The sequence below is a fragment of the Ambystoma mexicanum genome, chromosome 1p (assembly GCF_040938575.1).
Source record: "Ambystoma mexicanum isolate Mex_15411 chromosome 1p, UKY_AmexF1_1, whole genome shotgun sequence".
In the NCBI taxonomy this organism is placed as follows: domain Eukaryota; kingdom Metazoa; phylum Chordata; class Amphibia; order Caudata; family Ambystomatidae; genus Ambystoma; species Ambystoma mexicanum.
In genome coordinates this window covers 1,459,683,897-1,459,706,459 of record NC_090921.1, presented here as the reverse complement: position 1 = coordinate 1,459,706,459, position 22,563 = coordinate 1,459,683,897, and the positions used below count along the sequence as shown (strand labels likewise).

Below are 22,563 nucleotides of genomic sequence, written 5' to 3'. Positions count from 1 at the left end.
CCATTACTGTTTTGGACACACATGTCTGATACATTGATCGCAAATTAACAAGGGGGGTCCTGGGAGTCCCTCTGCCAGACATTAGTCCTGGTTGCGAGAGACTTACCCAGAGTCTTTAGCTCACTATCTTTCACAGAGAATAAATATCCTAAACATATCAGTCTTTGTCCTGCCCTGGGGTAGTCCAGCACCGAAATGCTAGGCAATTCTCCTCTGAACAAGAGTACCAACAGCATCCCCAGACACATGTTTCGGTCTGGTTGGACCTCATCAGTAGGGAGGAGCTGTGCCTCTCTAAGAATAGTGAGCAAGGGGTCCACGTCTGGATTCCCCTAGTAACTTAGGGTGAGACCCAAAGTTACTTGCATATGCAAATTAACAAGGGGGGTCCTGGGAGTCCCTCTGCCAGACATTAGTCCTGGTTGCGAGAGACTTACCCAGAGTCTTTAGCTCACTATCTTTCACAGAGAATAAATATCCTAAACATATCAGTCTTTGTCCTGCCCTGGGGCAGTCCAGCACCGAAATGCTAGGCAATTCTCCTCTGAACAAGAGTACCAACAGCACCCCCAGACCAAGTTTCGGTCTGGTTGGACCTCATCAGTAGGGAGGAGCTGTGCCTCTCTAAGAATAGTGAGCAAGGGGTCCACGTCTGGATTCCCCTAGTAACTTAGGGTGAGACCCAAAGTTACTTGCATATGCAAATTAACAAGGGGGGTCCTGGCAGTCCCTTTGCCAGACATTAGTCCTGGTTGCGAGAGACTTACCCAGAGTCTTTAGCTCACTATCTTTCACAGAGAATAAATATCCTAAACATATCAGTCTTTGTCCTGCCCTGGGGCAGTCCAGCACCGAAATGCTAGGCAATTCTCCTCTGAACAAGAGTACCAAGAGCATCCCCAGACACGTGTTTCGGTCTGGTTGGACCTCATCAGTAGGGAGGAGCTGTGCCTCTCTAAGAATAGTAAGCAAGGGGTCCACGCCTGGATTCCCCTAGTAACTTAGGGTGAGACCCAAAGTTACTTGCATATGCAAATTAAGAAGGGGGTCCTGGGAGTCCCTCTGCCAGACATTAGTCCTGGTTGCGAGAGACTTACCCAGAGTCTTTAGCTCACTATCTTTCACAGAGAATAAATATCCTAAACATATCAGTCTTTGTCCTGCCATGGGGTAGTCCAGCACCGAAATGCTGGGCAATTCTCCCTGAACAAGAGTACCAACAGCATCCCCAGACACGTGTTTCGGTCTGGCAATTCTCCCTGAACAAGAGTACCAACAGCATCCCCAGACACGTGTTTCGGTCTGGTTGGACCTCACCAGTAGGGAGGAGCTGTGCCTCTCTAAGAATAGTGAGCAAGGGGTCCACGTCTGGATTCCCCTAGTAACTTAGGGTGAGACCCAAAGGTACTTGCATATGCAAATTAACAAGGGGGTCCTGGGAGTCCCTCTGCCAGACATTAGTCCTGGTTGCGAGAGACTTACCCAGAGTCTTTAGCTCACTATCTTTCACAGAGAATAAATATCCTAAACATATCAGTCTTTGTCCTGCCCTGGGGCAGACCAGCACCGAAATGCTAGGCAATTCTCCTCTGAACAAGAGTACCAACAGCATCCCCAGACACGTGTTTTGGTCTGGTTGGACCTCATCAGTAGGGAGGAGCTGTGCCTCTCTAAGAATAGTGAGCAAGGGGTACACGTCTGGATTCCCCTAGTAACTTAGGGTGAGACCCAAAGTTACTTGCATATGCAAATTAACAAGGGGGGTCCTGGGAGTCCCTCTGCCAGACATTAGTCCTGGTTGCAAGAGACTTACCCAGATTCTTTAGCTCACTATCTTTCACAGAGAATAAATATCCTAAACATATCAGTCTTTGTCCTGCCCTGGGGCAGTCCAGCACCGAAATGCTAGGCAATTCTCCTCTGAACAAGAGTACCAACAGCATCCCCAGACATGTGTTTGAGTCTGGTTGGACCTCATCAGTAGGGAGGAGCTGTGCCTCTCTAAGAATAGTGAGCCAGGGGTCCACGTCTGGATTCCCCTAGTAACTTAGGGTGAGACCCAAAGTTACTTGCATATTTTGCATATTTAAGTAACTTTGGGTCTCACCCTAAATTACTAGGGGAATCCAGACGTGGACCCCTTGCTCACTATTCTTAGAGAGGCACAGATCCACCCTACTGATGAGGCCCAACCAGACCGAAACACGTGTCTGGGGTTTCTGTTGGTACTCTTGTTCAGAGGGGAATTGCCTAGCATTTCGGTGCTGGACTGCCCCAGGGCAGGACAAAGGCTGATATGTTTGGGATATTTCTTCTAATGTATGGGTGGGTAATAGTTTCACCTCTTATAATGTTATTAAAATGTTGGCAAGAATAACATGGACATTTACCAATCATCAAATTCTTTACATTTCTCTAACCAGTTTCATTACAACACTATGCTCTGATCAAGATATTTCTAATAGATTGATGATTTTTATATCAAATATAGGAGTTTTAGTAAATAAACTAGAGGTTACTGTGTCATGTTCCAATATACTCCTAAACTCTGACAGGAATATGTATGTACATAGGTCAAATATATACATTCTTTGGGCGGTTTAAGCATTAATAGATCCCTATGTTAAAATGGTAATACCTTCTCTTTCGCCAAGTCCAAAATGTGCCTGGATCTAAATGTATTCAATATTACCCCATTTTACATCATCAAATCTTCTGGATCAGAAACAATTTGTTTATGTCTTAGCAGTTGCCTAAAGGGTAAAAACCCTGAATGGTATTAAAAGCATGAAAACCTTTAGCATATAAAAGATTATTTCTGTTAGAATAAAGAAATGTAACACATTTCCGATCAATGTATCATAATTAACAAGGGGGGTCCTGGGAGTCCCTCGGCCAGACATTAGTCCTGGTTACGAGAGACTTACCCAGAGACGATTACATTAAGAGAGTATGCAACATGTGACTCTATGAACATTATCTATGGACTGAAATGCCCCTATGGATTATTCTACATGATCTTAACCACAAGAAAGGTGAAGAAGCGATAGACTGAACACAAGTCGCAAATGAGGACAAAGAATTTGAAATCACCGGTTGCAGCATACTTTGTGGAATTATGTCATACTGTTGTTCAAATACAGTGTGAGGTTTTGGAACAGGTTTCTCTTCCTATGTGTGGAGGTGACATTCAACAGTTATTGCAAAAGCAAGAAATATTTTGGATTGATACTTTATCTTCTTTGGGATGAATTTGAAGTCAGATTTGAACTGTTTTCTTTTAAAGTGGAAGGATTACTCTATTATCTTTACTTTTTCCATCATTTTCTAACTGAGGATATTGTTATGGAATATTCCAGGGGTTTTATCTTGACCATTATGTTTATTTTTTCTGGCAGTGCTGTCACTTCCGACACATTGCTTGGCGTACCTTAGTAGATCTTTTCTATTTCTGTCTTCCTCTTTTGGGTTTTATACTCACCTGGAATATGTTTACAGTTATTTGTTCCCTTTTTTATTTTTGCTTTAGTTTCTTTACATTGGTATGTGATTATCCCAATATTGTGGATACATTGGTTCCCAACACGTTGTTCATAAATGGTCTAGATGGACCACAAGTGACATCACCAGTCTGATGCAGTAGTGTTTCTCCCTATTTGGAGAATGCTCCAGAGTGTCACCCTTTTGCTGTTTCCGAATAGTGCTCCAGTCGAGATCACAAAAGTAGATAAATTGTGTTGAGCTTCAACATTTATAGGATATTTTGAATTGATCAAGTGTTCAACTATGCCAACCGGTTTCTGTATGGTCTTTTGGTGTCGTTTTTTTTTTTACATAGATCATAAAACTGCTTACCTTCAACAACAAATTGCACCATAACGGAATCTGCGGGTTAATTCCCAAACTGTCAGGTAACTTTTTGTATTCATGGGCACAGTTTCAAATTGATGTAATAAGTATCATGGTGTTTGGTCCTTTAGCTTACTTTCCGGGAGAAGTTTCTTTTCAAATCCATTGACTACGTAAGGTAGTATGAATGCTAACCAGAGTGATATTGATTGTGGGATTGCTATAATTGCCTTGAAAGAACAAAGTGCTAATAACATCAGGTTGGTTTGTTGAATTTGATTGGAATGATCGTTAGCATGAAGGTAGACATATACTACTTATTTAACATTTATCTTTAATTTCAGGAAAAATAGAAGTTCTTTACTCCTGAAGGAGGGATTCTTCTGAAACGCATAGAGTGTTCACTGGACTTCTATGACGAATGATCTGGATACCAATTGTGTGCCTTGAATTATACACACGTTCTTATTTTGTTTACAGGGATTTCTTCTGGACCTCAAATGCAAATAGATAACTTCTGTCAATTTTGATTTTTTGTTTTATGGAATTACTCAGTTTACATTATTAAAAATACATGTTTTTCTTTGGTTTGTCAGAGTATCCATAACCTTTGAGTTATATGAAGAAATAGTTATTTATAGATCGTGCCATTCACTTTTCTAGAGGGACTGCAATGAGTAGTGCCTTATTTTAAGCTATTTTTGTGAGATAAAGAATTGGGGTGATGGTCCCCAACAAACAGAAGCAAAACAACAGTAATCAGAGAAGGTTTGTGTAACACGAGTAAGTTAGTATTTTCTGAATGGATTACTTTCAAAGGCTGAGTGATGAACAGGCTCTCAAAAAACGAGATTCCCATTGTGATGAGCCACTTAATGGAACTGTCCTTGCCATAGTGGAGACCATAGAGCATGGTGAAGAAGCCTGACACACCGCTGGTGACAACGATGAGGGCCCAGCCAATGAAAACACACCACCAAGGCAGCCCCTTGGAAGATGAACTCTTCTTGCTTTCACCTGAAAGACTTGGTGTTGGGGAGTACCTGTAAGGGTAAAAGAATGTTATTTTGTTAACTGAGAAGCAAAAAGACAAGAGGCACAAACAACATCCAAACAAAAAGGGGACATTTTAGGTTTTATTATTATCATGATTATTATTATTATTATGTTAAGGCCTTGAAACATAATGTACACAGCAGGTATTACTGTCATTGTCCATATTTCTATTGTTCTGTATCCGTTGCTTGCCCCTGAAATGTCCCTCTATTGAGTTCTTTAAAGTTGAGTGCTTATCTTGATTTTTTTCATTGCATTACTTTTAAATTTGTTTTATTGAAACGCCATGTTAGTAAAATATTTACACCTTAGAACAGTAAAGTTTCATTTGAATCTCCAAAAAGACATGTCCATCAAATTAGATGACAGCAATCAGATGTTAGGCAAAAAGGGTATATCGACATTGGCATAAATGATCAAAGTGCGGACAGGGTTTTACTTGATTCAAACTCACCAAACTCCCCGAGATCAGCAATGCCATAACTCTACTCATTCCCTTAATAGATCAACCTGCATGCTGCACAGATACACTTGAGTACTTTTCACAACACCCTGATCAAATAATTCAGGCACCTTGGTGAGAACGAGATATCATACAGGAGTGGAGAGCAGGAATTAAAGGGGGGATGAGTGACTCAACAGAAATGCGCCATGAGACAGGGAGCGAAAGAGGGAGACATTATGAAAGTGAGGAAGGACTCCATCCTAGCAATAGACTGCTGAGAAACAAACAATAAACGCACATGCTGAGAGAAAGATGCTTGACATGGAGAGTGGGTTATGGGGAGCGTACCAGGTTCTGGGATAAAACGTTGATGAAGAGAGATGAAAAGGTATTCAAACTCCTGAAGAGCAGCCACCACTTATACATAAACTTAGACACTTGGCTGACTATACCCTCACTCATCTCAGACACCAGTAGCTCAATCCCTTACTGCAATGACCCACTAGATCTCTTACACATGAACTCAGTTTCTCACAAACTCGCTCACTCACCCACTCGGACCAATGACCCACTCACTCACAGTTTCACACACAATCACTCCGTCACAGATTATTCTGCCGATAGGAAATCAGTGGCATAAAACAGTGAATTAACTTTGGAAATCACCAGTCTTTTGAGGGGCAGAGTTGGTACACCGTACCTCCTATCCCAATTTATTTTGATAGATAGTCCTCTTCAGTATTGTGCCATCACCTCTTCCAAATATGGAAGTCACTCAAACCTCTCCACTTCTGACTCCAACACCCTTCTGCTGGCAAATCTACCATGCACAGGAAACAATTTCATCTACAATATAGCAACAGAAATAGGCCCTCATTTCGAGTTTGGAGGTAGCCATGGCGCTATTAGCGCCATGGCTGCCTCCAAAATCGGTCCGACTCCAGTCTGGTGAAGGGAGTAATTACTGGTGCAGTCCGAGGTTGGTAGGACCGGTAATTCCCCATTCACCAGAGCCATTCCCCATGGGGGCTCAATGGGAAGGCGGCAATAATGGTACCAAAAATTGCGGTACCGTTATTGACCCCGGTATCCCTTTGCGGATCCCGTCCATAACGCCTGGTAGAACCAGGCGTTAAGGGAGGGCCCGCAAAGGGACCTCGGAATAGGGCACAAAGGGATTACCGGCACCGGTGTCATTACCGGTGCCCGGTATCCCTTTGCGCCCAGGTCGTAATGACCTCCATAGTGTTCCAGCTATGAAGTGCCGCAGTCCCCCCTACGCTGCCATCTCAAATGCTGGCTAGCATCCCTTGCACAAAATGCACCGTTAGAGGATGAGAAGCTGGTTATTTTAAGACAATCAAAACAGCCAGACTAATACAGACCCCTGATTGGCAGACATATGTGCACACACTTATTGACCAGAATCTCAGTCTTACTTTGTTGGCTTGGTTTGAATTCCACCCAATTTTAGAGGCTTATGGGGACCCCGTTCTGAACTTCCCCCCCATGGGCAGAGTGGCAGAAGGGTCAAATGTTGCACCAAACGTAGACAGATTGGTACTACCTGGCTATAAAATTGGAAACAATGACGTGAGGACCTGGGCATACGATTACAGTCCCTGTCAAATACCTATATAATACCTTTAAAACTACGATGCCATTGCTTGCATTTTGTCTCAATTTTTTGGGTGGGCTCCTTTCTCCCAATGCTCACCGCTTTCACTGGCGTACGCTAATGTTTTTCAACCCTTTCCTCAATATATTTTTAGGTCGTCCTTTTTCAGTCAACCGTATTAACAAAGACGTCATTCATGCGCTCTTTTAACATGTGTCCCCTTTGCACTCTAGGGAAACTATGACTACTTTTAGAGGCTGACAGCATCCACAGCAATGCCGTTGTGTACTGCGATGTGTGGAGGCAACAGGCCTTTGATATCTTTTGGGGCCACTCCATCTACTGCTGTGAGGACAAGCACACATTTTGTCTCAATCCAACCATATACATTGCACTGTGGTCAAATAGGGCCAGGATCTTTGCAGAATAGCAAGAGCTACACCTTAAAAGGAGTTTGAGAAAGGTCAGCATGTATTTTACCAACAATGAAAAAAGCATTTGAAGTTCATGACAGATCCTACAATATAACAAGGCCTGCGGGGAGTAATGGCCTCTTCCAGACATGTCCTAGTGCGGTGTAACAGCACCCTATCTGAAGGTGACATCTCAATCCAAAATTCCTCTTATTTTTAAGGCAACACAGATCTCAGAAAATTCTCCTCAAGTTAAGCACAGAATGTGTGCCCCAAATGTTTGCCCAAGGCCCTTTCTGCTGTCCGCCTCTCTGGCACACTCTGCATGAATTCTGTGTTGCTTTATCAAATGTGCCTTTGTTTGTACAGATAATATGCAACTAAGGTGAGGAGGGGCTTGCGGACATACTTAAGCTGTACCCCAAATATCACACGCCGATCTAGCTCACTCTGACTCTCTCTCTCTTTTTTTCTGTACCCTCTAATTATTTCCCTATCTCTCTGTCTCTCTTCTGGGCCTCATTATGACCCTGGCGGTAGGGGGTTAACGGCACCGATAGAGCTGCCGGCGCCGTTAATCCCCTACTGCCTCATTACGAGGTCTGCTCGCGGGTCCTGCTAAGGACTCCTGGTAAAAGGCGTCCTTAGCGGGTCCCGCGAGCAGACCAGGATGCTAACAACGGGCCCGTCATTAACAGGTCCTACGGGGGCTCAAATGGGAATGGGGATGTACCGGGTCCGGGTTCCTTAAATGGGGAAATACCGGGCCCTCCAATGGCCAGGTATTTCCCCATCCAGGGAACCTGGACCCGGTACCCGGTATGGGGGTAGTAGCGGCATGGCTACCTACATAGTCGGAATGAGGCCCATGTCTCTGTGGGCCAGAGTTGCATTGTGCAGTCGGACCAGACAATGCTGACAGCAATGCAACCCGAGAAAAAACACAGCTGTCTTGAAGAGGTGGTACGGAGAGCTGCTTTTTGTAAGGTTAAACGTGCAATGAGAGCAGCAGCACAGAGTATCTATCCCCCGAGGTGGGGCCTGACCTGGTTTTGCGAGACATACATTTGTCATTGCGTGTACTGTGGACTCTTGCCTTTATGGAGGGAGGCGAGGGGGACACTGCTAGGCTCTGCTACGGGTGCTGCTCGGATGGTGACAGACTTTCTAAGGGACCTGGGGCCAGATTACAGAACCTTTGCACCAGTGCAAATGCAAAGTGTGCATGGTATTAGCACTAGGGCAAGGTTTGCTCTATTTTTAAAAACACTGGGGCACATTTAAAAAAATGGCACCTTGATTATAAGCACCAGGTCTAAAATTGCCCTACTGCTAAAAAGATACATTTTGGCATCAGGGCAAAGTTTGTTCTAGTGCTAATACCATTCCGTATTAGCACTAGGGCAAACTTTAGCCTGTTGCAAAAATGTAGTGAAAATGCATCGTTTTTGCAGTAGTGCAGTGTTTGCCCTGGTGCTTTTAATGTGCCAATCTGCACTTGGTCGAGGTGCAATGGTTATATAATGAGTCCCAGTGTTTTTAAAAATAGGGCAAACGTTGTCCTAGTGCTAATACCGTGCACATTTTGCACTGCCACTGGTGCAACATTTCTGTAATCTGGCCCCAGAAGACCAGACTGCAAAGTCTACGATTAAGTTTGTTCTGCTCTATTTTTTTGTTAATTATTAGTGTTTGTGTATTCCATAACAAATGCATGACCCTCCCAACCAAACAGTGGCCAGAACATAAAACATAAAACTAAACATTGCATTTCTGCTCACATAAGAGCCACGTGATTGGTTCTAATCTGAGTTAAGGAATAAGGACATTTTGAGAGACAAAACGGTGCATATTCATGAAAAATAAATTATTTAATTGTGCTAACTTTGTAAACTAGTTCTTTTAAAACATTTAATAATATTAAACTCTAATGGTCAATTGCAGGATATATTGTAGTCATAATAAAAACGATGCACTTGTCTCACTGACCAAAGCACATTATCAAAACCTAAAATAACCTTATAAATTGTTTTCTGATACAAGGTACAACTTTCAAAATCCACATATGGCAAAGGGAGATAACATCAGTGAGTGTTCCTGGCTATTTTGCATACAATCAAAAAGCATTTTGATCACTTATAAATTACTGCAGATCTTTACACTTGACCAGGGATGTCATTTCACCAAAATACCAGGGGTAGCGGAAGTGCCATCACATGACCCTTGACCTCTGATGACATCACAGGAAGTGATGCAACTAGACCCCACACTGAAGTGACATCACGGGAAGCGATGGGACACAACCTTTCAGCACTTGGCAAAACAGGAAGTGACATCACATAGGATTGTTCCTACGTACATTACAAACAAATATGGTTATGATATCACTGTAATGTGACATACATTTCATACAAGAATGGATCACTATATGTATCGTTAATATCAGTATGTAAAGGCCCATATTACCAAATGACTGTGAATGCAAGCAGACATCCAAGGCCAAATGATAATGATGTGTTATTATATAGCACTTAGGCTTAAGTGCTTTATATAGAACAAATATACATGCATTATCACCCGACCTGTGTTGGTACTCATTTATCAAATTCAGAAGGATGAAAGGCTGAGTTGGCCTTGCTGGTATTCGAACCAACCTGCATATTACACTCAGCAGCAGCTAGCGCTCAACCCACTAAGCTATCTTACCGGCTATAGCTAGCTTAGCGGTTATAGTAAAATGAGCAATTATATGTCTTAATGTTCTCAAAGTCAGAAAGCAAATTACACTCTGTAGTGGATACCATTAAACTGGTAACTGAGATTTAACAGCAGGCCATTTAATTTGCAGGTCTGTTGCAAAGTTGGCCACATGTCAAGCCTGCATAGATCTACTTTTCAGGCTTTAGAGGTTGACAAAATACATACCATTGGGAGGGTTCATAACTGTGTATTAAAGAATCTAGACTAGTGAAGGGAAAGCAGCACACTCACAAGGCATCCCGTACTCTGGGCACTTGTTACCTCCTACATGCAAACACACAGCATGACATGGAGATAGGAAAGATAGACACATTGCTACAAAGCATTAATCGTGGCACAATGAAATCAAGGGCCACTTTATGTACTATGGTCAAAGATTTCTACATTGTACACAAACCTTTAGGCACAAGGATTTTGTCAAGTGACCGAGGACATCGAGATGGAATGGCTTGTGATGATTGTAACAGAGAGAGCAGCAGAAAAAAACATGCTATAACTGCAACTTGCGAAAAGCAAAATACATAGGGCCTCACCCGGAGTTGGGTGGAGGGGTAAAAAATATGGCGGTGACGCTATTACCGCCGCATTACTGCTCTGCCCAATCCCGAGTTTGGTGAAAACTCAGAGCATTCACCTCCAGATCTGAGTTGGACATGATTGCGCTAAGTTTCCCCCATTTGTGATGCAATTACCGCAGCACAATTACTGCAGTAGTAATTGTGCAGAAAATGCCCCATTGAGTCCCATGGACTCCATAAAAATGGGGACTTACCCTGCCATTGTAACATGTGATCCAGCACTAATTGCGAATGACCAAGGTACGGTAACGCTAATTGCATTGGGCGGTATCACAGCAGATTTACCACCAGGATACCGCCCACTCGTGATGAGGCCCAAAGTCCAAAATCGATGCTTATTCTACTCTAAATGCTTTTTGGAAGTTTTTGTCTGCATTGTGAATTTTAGGTGTTCAGGAACATACTACCTCAGTGACTCACCCTCTGAAGTGTGCCTGAAATAAACCTTTAATGAGTCTAGCAACTGTTGTATAGAATTCCTGAAAGACAAATTGTTTGTTATTGCTATTATTTATGGTCACTGCTCAAACTGTTACACTTGTGGAACCCCCTGCTTTTTTAAGTGGCCTGAACAAGAAAGCCACCCACTCTAGAAACAAAGAGCTACATGGCCACAGCCCAGGTGCTTCCATAAAAAAAAAAAGTTTTACATTTATTTTGATGGGGTAGCAAGGGAGACCACAGGGGTAGCAAGGGAGACCTCAGGGGGCGATGACAATGATGGCTGGGATTGAAGGATTGTATGCTTGAATCTCTGAGTATGTAATGCCTACTGAGCGTGATGCTCATTTTTTTCCCCAACACTCACCGAAATGTTAACGAAGTTGCAACCATAGACCGTATATACTAATTTGGACAGTATCAGGATGTTTATATAAGTATGAAATGGCTGTAACATTTGCCACTACATGAAGCCATGCTGCTTCTCATCTCCCATAAGAAGAACCTAGAAGAAGTTTAGAAAAGGAGGGGCTGGATTCCATGGATTCCATATTGAATATGCCCAGCCCCCAATGCGCAGGCATACTCAGATAATTATATATATATATATATATATATATATATATATATATATATATATATGTATATATATATATATATATATATATATATATGAGGGAAAACATTTGTCTGCACCTAAACTGCGCTCTGCCTCATTATTGAGCTGGTGCTATTGGGCTAGAGCGGACAGGGCTCTAAAATGTGCAGAAGAATGTCAGCAAAAAGATACAGGTAGGCAGATAAACAACACCTCCAACTTAATACCAAACTTGCCCAAGCACTCACGACCATTTACTAAGTTTAAAAAAAATTTCTTTAATTAATCAAAAGTTGTGCAAAATGTTATAAAAAGCATACATGGAAGCTCGCGAGTCGAGCGGAACGCGGGGCGTCTTTCCACCCGTTGGGGTGAGTGGTGCCTTGTGCCTGGTCTGACCAGGTATTGCCATGTATGCTTTTTATAGCATTTTGCACAACTTTTGATTAATTAAAGAATTTTTTTTTAAACTTAGTAAATGGTCGTGAGTGCTTGGGCAAGTTTGGTATTAAGTTGGAGGTGTTGTTTATCTGCCTACCTGTATCTTTTTGCTGACATTCTTCTGCATATATATTGGAAGGTTGTGCAGGGAACTGGAGTGCGCCCCTTTCCTCGTTTTTGTCATTTTTTCTGGACTTTGAAGGGTAGAAGCTTCAAATCCTGACAGGGTGCTGCACCAGGGCGATATATGCCCGGCTTTGGAGTGCCTCACTGGAAGCTATTCCCCCCCCTTTTCTCCATTGTGAGATTGGGCGGGAGCTTTTTCCCTGCTAACCAGATGACTACATCTACCAGAAGCCCTTGCAGCTAATTATCATCACCTGCACCTGCGGTGAGCTGCAAGTTAACACAGCCTCCCTGATGACGTGTATTGGCACAGTAACCGGTCGGAGAACACCAGTGGCTTGGAAGGTTGTGCAGGGAACTGGAGTGCGCCCCTTTCCTCGTTTTTGTCATTTTTCCTGGACTTTGAAGGGTGGAAGCTTCAAATCCTGACAGGGTGCTGCACCAGGGCGATATATTCCCGGCTTTGGAGTGCCTCACTGGAGGCTACTCCCCCCCTTTTCTCCATTGTGAGATTGGGCGGGAGCTTTTTCCCTGCTAACCAGATGACTACATCTACCAGAAGCCCTTGCAACTAATTATCATCACCTGCACCTGCGGTGAGCTGCAAGTTAACACAGCCTCCCTGATGACGTGTATTGGCACAGAAACCGGTCGGAGGAGAACACCAGTGGCTTGGAAGGTTGTGCAGGGAACTGGAGTGTGCCCCTTTCCTCGTTTTTGTCATTTTTTCTGGACTTTGAAGGGTGGAAGCTTCAAATCCTGACAGGGTGCTGCACCAGGGGGATATATCCCCGGCTTTGGAGTGCCTCACTGGAAGCTACTCCCCCCCTTTTCTCCATTGTGAGATTGGGCGGGAGCTTTTTCCCTGCTAACCAGATGACTACATCTACCAGAAGCCCTTGCAGCTAATTATCATCACCTGCACCTGCGGTGAGTTGCAAGTTAACACAGCCTCCCTGATGACGTGTATTGGCACAGAAACCGGTCGGAGGAGAACACCAGTGGCTTGGAAGGTTGTGCAGGGAAATGGAGTGCGCCCCTTTCCTCGTTTCTGTCATTTTTTCTGGACTTTGAAGGGTGGAAGCTTCAAATCCTGACAGGGTGCTGCACCAGGGCAATATATGCCGGCTTTGGAGTGCCTCACTGGAAGCTACTCCCCCCCCTTTTCTCCATTGTGAGATTGGGCGGGAGCTTTTTCCTTGCTAACCAGATGACTACATCTACCAGAAGCCCTTGCAGCTAATTATCATCACCTGCACCTGCGGTGAGCTGCAAGTTAACACAGCCTCCCTGATGACGTGTATTGGCACAGAAACCGGTCGGAGGAGAACACCAGTGGCTTGGAAGTTTGTGCAGGGAAGTGGAGTGCGCCCCTTTCCTCGTTTTTGTCATTTTTTCTGGACTTTGAAGGGTGGAAGCTTCAAATCCTGACAGGCTGCTGCACCAGGGCGATATATGCCCGGCTTTGGAGTGCCTCACTGGAAGCTACTCCCCCCCCTTTTCTCCATTGTGAGATTGGGCGGGAGCTTTTTCCCTGCTAACCAGATGACTACATCTACCAGAAGCCTTTGCAGCTAATTATCATCACCTGCACCTGCGGTGAGCTGCAAGTTAACACAGCCTCCCTGATGACGTGTATTGGCACAGAAACCGGTCGGAGGAGAACACCAGTGGCTTGGAAGGTTGTGCAGGGAACTGGAGTGCGCCCCTTTCCTCGTTTTTGTCATATATATATATATATATATATATATTGTTAGTAAAGCAGATGATTAGCCAACAAATTGCGCTCTGCCTCATTACTGAGCTGGTGCTACCGGGCTAGAGCAGGCTACACTCAATATATGTTAAACAGAAGGGTAAAGGTGCTGGGGAGGAGAAAGCTCTCCCACAAACACCTACCAAAAAATGCCCAAGCACACAAGACTTCAAATTGTGTTCAAAATTTCATTTTATTTATCCAAAAAGAGTGAACATGGTATAAAAAGCATACATAACAATACCTAAGCACACTAGGTGTCATGCAGCACTCACCCACAGCGGGTGGAAAACGCCACGTGTTCCGCTCGACTTGCGAGCTTCCTCAGGCTAGTATGATTCCAAACGTTTGTTCCTTGTGTTTTTATACCCTTGCACTGAAAGTGATTGGGTCTGCACAGCTGTGCAGCTTACATAACGTAAAAAAAGTTGACAGTTACATAACATGAAAAAAAAAAAAACCTTAACAGTTAATTGTTTAGAACTCTATGGTTCTGATTGCAACAAATCCGCCATTGTTCAGTGTGTAAATACATAGTTGCCCACATTTGTGAGTTGCCTAATTCCCCATTACTATACTGGTAATTTAATGCTGCACCGTGATAGAAAAAATGTCTTCACGGTGCTGCTCTCTTCCCGCTAGTGGCATAAAATGCCCTAAAACGAATGTGTGCTGCTACTGCCCTGAAACCACAATGCCCGCTTCTGTATAGTATGGTAGTGACTAAGAATGAATCGTCAAGTTGGCTCTTAGGAGAGAACAAAATGGGTTTCAGAAAATGTTGTAAATGTAAAATGTGTAATTTTGTATCTAAGAGACCATTTATTGGTGTTGATGGCAAACAATGGAAACACAAACATAGAATAACATGTCAAACGAAGTTCGTTGTGTATGCCATTACCTGTAGTTGTGGCCTGAATTATATAGGATCCACAATAGGCCCGCTCAAACTGCGCATCTTGCAACATTATAGGGCTATAAAAAATGGAGATCAAACCTATCCACTGGCAACACATTTTGCTGAACAACACAGCAATAATGTAAAAGAAATGAGTTTCCAGGGACTAGCCCATATACCACAACATAAAAGACTTGGCAATAGAGAACTCAAGTTACGTCAACTAGAAGCCAAGCTCATATGCAAATATGATACTCTGAAACCCAATGGTCTAAATATAGACTCAGAGATGTATGTGTTCCTATATGAATGAGGAATTAAACATTGATATCCAGGTGCTAATCTATATTAACCAACACACCTTGATATGTCCATTCATTCTGCATATATGATTATCACAAGTTTACAAACTATTGTCTATAGTTATGATACCGATCTAGGTAGACCCTCCCTCTTATTGGCTGTGTGTATTATATGAATCAACACACTTCGATATTCATTTAAATTTATGGATATCTGGATGTTTTACAGCCATACTTTTGCACTGAATAGGAACTCAGGTCTCAGCTTTTGTCTTATATTGTATTTTAATGCATTAGTCACTTTGTTCGATATGGTGACTTTTCACCAATCGTGATATTGTTTTAATTTGTCATTGAGAATCAGACTGTCTATACCACAGATGCTCGCCCCGTGTAGTGAACACCATTGTTGTTTTTATATGGCCATACACTGGTATTGCCATGTTGCATTTATAGTGTGCATATATAGGGGGCCTTCACTTGAAGGCTTATTTTACTATACGGAAGCGGGCATTGTGGTTTCAGGGCAGTAGCAGCACACATTCGTTTTAGGGTATTTTATGCCACTAGCGGGAAGAGAGCAGCACCGTGAAGACATTTTTTCTATCACGGTGCAGCATTAAATTAAATAGGCGCACTAGCGCTTTTACTTGTGGTCACTTCTTTTGACATTGTAAAGCAAGTGAAGGTGAAGGGCTGTTATGGCTTATCGTCAGCTGGCATACACCCAGTATAGTAATGTGGAATTAGGCAACTCACAAATGTGGGCAACTATGTATTTACACACTGAACAATGGCGGATTTGTTGCCATCAGAACCATAGAGTTCTAAACAATTAACTGTTAAGGTTTTGTTTTGTTTTGTTTTTTTCATGTTATGTAACTGTCAACTTTTTTTACGTTATGTAAGCTGCACAGCTGTGCAGACCCAATCACCTTCAGTGCAAGGGTATAAAAACACAAGGAAACAAACGTTTGGAATCATACTAGCCTGAGGAAGCTCGCGAGTCGAGCGGAACGCGTGGCGTTTTCCACTCGCTGTGGGTGAGTGCTGCATGAAACCTGGTCTGCTTAGGTATTGTTATGTATGCTTTTTATACTATGTTCACTCTTTTTGGATAAATAAAATGAAATTTTGAACACAATTTGAAGTCTTGTGTGCTTGGGCATTTTTTGGTAGGTGTTTGTGGGAGAGCTTTCTCCTCCCCAGCACCTTTACCCTTCTGTTTAACATATATATATATATATATATATTACACAGCCTGCGGTAGCAGGTGTGCAGTTATGGTTACGTTGCTCAACCCATAGGAAGAGCACTTTTTGGGAGGCTTATAGCTTTGCCCCCTTGTACGAATCCTCACAAAACTTTACGATAAAAAAGTATATGGCTCCGTCAGATGATTCCGCGAAGTTGGTGAGGTTTTGTGGAGGGCGGCAAAGTTATAGGGGGGTGGCAAAATGTCTACTTTTTGCCATAGATGCAATGGCAAAAAGAATTTGCTCACTCCTAGAGCCCAAACCACTGGACGGTTTTTCACCAAATGTGTGGCAGGAGTGGTGGCTTGGTCCCGAATGCATTCATTTGTAAATTTGGTGTAAATCTGTCCAGTATTTTTTTTTTAAATGGCCAAATAGTAGGTCAAAATAAATTTGTGATACCTGGGTTCAGTCCGCTGACTCAGTTCCCTGTTTGTCTGCGGACGGGACTCTGATTGGTCCAGAGGGCGGCGTAATGTCCGCAGATAGTGAACGCATCCAATGATTGGATGGTGAAAAGCACGAGGTGAGTCATATTTTTGGGAAATGCCTGCCATGTTGGAGTCGCGGACAGTGCCCGTTGTCCGCGAACATCGCAGTAAAAACATTTAAAAAACACAACATTGCACTTGTCAAACTAATGAAACACTCTCTGGGGTGCTGAGGGGGGATGAGGATGGGATAGGATATGGCAATAAAACGTTTAAAAAAAATGGGTGGTTTTCGATCTTTGAAGTCCGTGAACAGTTCAGATGTTCGGGGGCATACACACATATTTTTGCATTGCAGGGTTGGTGAAAAGCAGTTTTTGGATGGTGTATAACTTTGGCACCACTCAATGGGCCTCATTACACGGATGGCGGTAAGGATTTACCGGTACCGGTAAAATACTGGTACCGGTAAATCCTTACCGCCTTACTACGAGGTCCCTTTGCGGGTTGGGGGAATTAACGCCTGCTTTTTGCGGGCGTTAAAAACCAACCCACAAAGGGACCCAGGGAGCTAATTACGGTACCGCAATTTGCGGTACCGTAATTAGCGCCTTCCCCATTCCCATTGAGCCCTATGGGCCAAAAATGGGAATGGGGAAGGGGGAATTACCGCCCCGCTAACCTTGGAATGGGGCGGTAATTCCCCTTTCCGCCAAGGCGGTGCCGGTATTTTACCGGCATGAACCATGGCACTAATAGCGCCATGGTTCTCCGACATCCGTGTAATGAGGCCCAATGTAACTGTATGGAAATTTGAGATATTACTCTAAATGTGACCTTGAATGGTTTTACAAAGTTTGGTGCTGTTTTGCCAAGAGGGAACAAAATTAGAGGAGGGTCCCAAAATATTTGGAAGGCTTATAAATGTGGTGCTGTTTCACGAATCGGCACACAAGTTTTCAAAAATGATCTAGGACCCAGATTTGAATGTTTTTGCAAAGTTTGGTGGGATTTTGTGAAGAAGGGGCAAAATTAGAGGGGGGTTTTAACATTTAACGTTTTTAGATGGGTTATAACATTGTTACCATTTGACGAATTTGCACAAAAGATTTTAGAAAGATTATAGACCCAACCTTGAATTTTTCTGCAATCTGAGTGGATTTTGTAAACAGGGAGCTAAGTAATATGACTATTTTATGTACGTACATTTTGACACTTTTCAAAAAATAAAACATGGATGGATTTGCAGGAAAGTTTTGAATAAGCATTGGCAAGCACTTGAAAGCATGGTTTTACAAATGTGTTTGTGTCTTACTTTTGGAAAAGTGTCATAATGTAGGTAGAACAAATTGTGATAGACCATTGGTGACTGAGGTATAGTCGGTGGCAATTGGTAGTGGCCAGATTATCTGAGTCATGGCCAAAGAACATGACTCGGATAATATGGCTACTGGCCATGACCACAAGAGACTGGCAATGGGGTTAACGTGGGCATGGCCACCAGCAACTAGCTTTGTGGTGAAGTTTTTGAACACATTTCCACAACCTTGCAGGAATGATGTTATAAATGTAGATCTTGCCTCGTAATGTTATTTGTTGTGTATAGTTCCACTTTGGAGCGTTCTTCTCGTGTGGTTCCGAAACCCTGTGGGGGACTCTCCGGTAATTAAACCTATTAAACTATATTATGCTTCGCGTCATCCTTTGAAAGTATTACTACAAATGGCAACGAGGATGCCTTGAGGAAGACTCTAGAGAGTCGAAATACGTGTCGGCTGAGTTCTAACAATATAGCATCAAGAATGGTTTAGAAGACTGCTCCATTATGACAACAGGTACTTATTGAATAAGCCAGTGCTTAGGTGAACAGGTGAACAGGGCTCACTTTCCTATTCGAAACCTAACACTTGAAGAAGGAAGGGCACCTTCACAAAAGAACCCCATCACAGGCAGCAGGGTCATCTGTTTAAAGTACTAGATGAAGTGCAGTGATCTACCCATTCTACCAACCTGGAACTACTTGATAATCATGTATGGTATGGTAATGTTTATTTGTAAAGCGCCTATACACAGCAAGTGTTTTAAAGCGCTCAAGGAGGGAAGGAAAAGGGGAGAAGAACAACAATCCGTGAGAGTCCTTGAGTTCCTGAACGATACCAGTCTGCCAAGGCAGAGTAAGTGCATATAATAAAACTAACACTGCAGATAACAGCAAATAGGTCTGACGATTCTGCAGTTTTTCCAAGAGCACAGAGGCACCAGCATGCAGGAGTGGAGGCAAGGAGGAAAAGATAGACGATCTTCAAGGCATGGGTTGGCCAGATCTTGCAAGTGCATAGATGGTACAGGAGAAGGGAGGTGGGGGCAAGTGCAGGGGGGTGGAATCCAGGTGTACCCAGTTAGTCATAAACTGGGTAAGTGCTGAGATGCCATTCTCAATGGGTCATTGCAGTAGCAATGCGGCAAGTGCAGGCCCAGAGGCAAGTGCTGAAGGACTGGCAAGGGTGCTGGGGATCTGTAAGACTCTGCGGTATGTCCAGCGGCCAGTTGGCATGCTGTGTGGACAAGGAGGGAGAGAGGAATAGAGCAGAGAGAGAGGTTAGCAGAGTAGGGGGAGAGAGAAGGATGAGGAGAAGATGAATGTCTTAAGGAGTTTCCGGAACTTAAGGCGTAGGGCGGCAGGGAGGCTATTCGAGGAGAGACTCAGCTGAGGATAAAGATCTCCCTCCAGATCTCTGCTTAGAGAACTGGCAGAAGGTTGGAGGTAGATGAACGGACAGGTCGGGACGGACAGTACTTAGGAAGGCATCAGTGCCGGTAGTTGGGACTCAGGCCCCAGAAAGCTTTGTGGACAATGCAAAGGGTCTTGAACATGATCCTTGCAGCCACAGAGAGCCAGTGGAGGGATTTCAGTGCTGGAGAGATGCGATCCCTGGATTTGAGGCCAAGGATAAGTCTTGCGGTTCTGTTCTGGATGTGTTGCATGGGGGGCAAAGCAGAGGTAGGGGGATTGAGAAAGAGGCTGTTGCAGTAGTCCAGCCTTGAGAGAACGAGGGCTCGGGAAACAGTGAGCCTATGGGGGAAGATCAGAAAAGGAAGAGTACCTTTGAGGAGGTGCAGCTGGTAGTTAGACTTTTTAGAAATGTCCGAAATGTGAGTGCAGGAGAGAGTGGAGTCGAAGATGACCCGAAGGTCGCAGGTGGGTGCATGTGCAGGGCCAAGGGAGGCTGGCCAGAGTGAGAGTGGGAAAGCAGGCGCAGGGGTCTCAATGCAAATGATCTCAGTCTTACTGGCTTTGAGGCAGATGTAATTTGCAGCACACCATGACTGAATTGCGGACAGACAGTCAGATATGAGCGAGGTAGAGGAGGTGGCTGAAGGTATCCTGAAGGAGAGTTGCGTGTCATCCTCATAACACTGGAAGTTACAGGTGAAACTGTCAATCAAAAGTGCCAGGGCAGCTATGTAGACATTGAAGAACCAGGGGGATAGGTTAGAACTCTAGGGGACGCCGCAGGTTGAAAGAGTGATAGTGGAGAGAAAGGACCCAGGTTCCACCTAGGATGGGTGGTCGGAAAGGAAGGAGGTTAATCACGCCAGGGCCTGACCTGTGATTCCCAGGGTGTCACATAGACGTGCAAGCAGGATGTTGTGGTTTACGGTGTCAAAGGCAGAGGAGAGGTCAAGAAGAATGAGGACAGAGGGGTATTAGTGTCAACATTTGAGAGCAGGTCTTCACGGGTGCTCAGAAGAGCAGTTTCCATGCCTCTGGATGCTCTAAAGCCAGACTGATGGTTGTGGAGGCAACCAGCAGATTCAGTTGGAGGGTGAGCTGAGAGATAGCCAGCTTCTCCAGGAGTTTGCCCAGGAAAGGGGTGATAGAGATGGGGCGGTAGTCTGCCAGAATGGAGGGGTTGGCAAAGGGTTTCTTCAGCAGAGGGTGCGCAAGTGAGTGCTTAAGAGAAGTTGGCAAAAGAGAGATTGCAGAGATCAGCCAAGGCTGGAGCAAGAGAGTCAATGTTGTCCTTAATGGTTTTGGAGGGACAGGGGTCCGAGTGTTTGAATGAGGCCTTCATAGATCAGACTTGTCTGAGCTGAGAGATAGCCAGCTTCTCCAGGAGTTTGCCCAGGAAAGGGGTGATAGAGATGGGGCGGTAGTCTGCCAGAATGGAGGGGTTGGCAAAGGGTTTCTTCAGCAGAGGGTGCGCAAGTGAGTGCTTAAGAGAAGTTGGCAAAAGAGAGATTGCAGAGATCAGCCAAGGCTGGAGCAAGAGAGTCAATGTTGTCCTTAATGGTTTTGGAGGGACAGGGGTCCGAGTGTTTGAATGAGGCCTTCATAGATCAGACTTGTCTGGTGACCTAGTCAGGTGTGACGGGAGTGAGAGAAGAGAGGAGAAGATTTGATTATTAGGGCATGCAGCATGGCCGAAGCCTAGGTTTGTATGGGAAGAAATATTTTGCTTGCGGTTACAGCCTGCATTGGTGTACTGAATGACAACAGACCTGCATGAGGAGCATCAACAAGGAACTGAAAACATGGTTTTACAAATCTGTTTTGTGTTTTATTTTTCCAAAGTGTCCAAATGTAAGCACAAAAAATAGTAATATACGTTTGGTGCATGGAAAATGGTTCTGGCCCTCGGCAAGGACAAATGCCTATTCTAAGTTACTTTTGGAGCATGCAGCATGGCTGAAGCTCTATGGTGAAATGGGAAAAATAAATTCTGATTGTGGCTGCAGTCCAGAGTGCTGGACGGGATTGCAGCAAATGTGCGCGAGGAGCATCAGTAAGGACCTAAAAGGATGCTTTTGCAAATCTGTCCTGTGTTTTTTAATTGTTGAAAGTTTGGAAACTCAAGTAAAAAAAAATAGTGATATAACTTTTCTGCCGTGGGCAGTAGCACAGAAAATAATGATATAAGTTTGGTGCATGGACAATGGGCCTGGCCCTCAGCAAGGACGAATGCCTACGTTAATTTGCTTATTGGGGAATGCAGCATGGCCAAAGCTGTAGGTTAAAATGGGAAATAAATCGATTTACGACTGCAGCCTACAGTGCTGGACGGGATCGCAGAAAAGTTGTAGGTAAGCGGGATGGCCGAAGCTGTAGGTTTAAATGGGAAAAAAATCTGCTTGCAGCTGTAGCCCAGAGTGCTGGACGGGATTGCAGCAAAGTTGTGTGAGGAGCATCAGCAAGGACCTGAAAGGATGCTTTTGGAAATCAGTCCTGTGTTTAACTTTTTTGAAATTGTCGAAACGTAAGTACAAACAATTGAGATATAACTTTTCTGCCATGGGTAAAGGGCCAGGCCATCGGCAAGGACAAATGTCTACGCTGATTTGCCTATTGGGTTATGCTCTGCTGATAACGTCTCACATAAATATGCATTGCAAAAAATATGTTTGTTAAAGGAGGTTTATAGTTCTTTCATATATGTTAAAAGAGGAATTAATAATAACATATATTACAGTGATGTAACATTATGAAACATTTTCACTTATAAAAACCTATTCAATTGACAGAAAATACTGAGTTAAAGGGACTTTACGGTTAAGATGTACCTCACCCTTGGGAGTAGCCTGCCATCTTGGGAT

At 43.8% G+C, this 22,563-nt stretch overlaps 1 protein-coding gene across 3 annotated transcripts in view; it reads right to left on the bottom strand.

The window, feature by feature from the left end:
* Window positions 1-22,563, bottom strand: part of LOC138455382 (polycystin-1-like protein 2) — a 900,768-nt gene that overhangs the window by 205,566 nt on the left and 672,639 nt on the right. For all 3 annotated transcript variants that reach the window (XM_069607102.1, XM_069607103.1, XM_069607104.1), the window contains one exon: window positions 4,661-4,892. In XM_069607102.1, coding sequence (XP_069463203.1) covers window positions 4,661-4,892 — 232 coding nt within the window. The remainder of the gene's footprint in view (window positions 1-4,660; window positions 4,893-22,563) is intronic.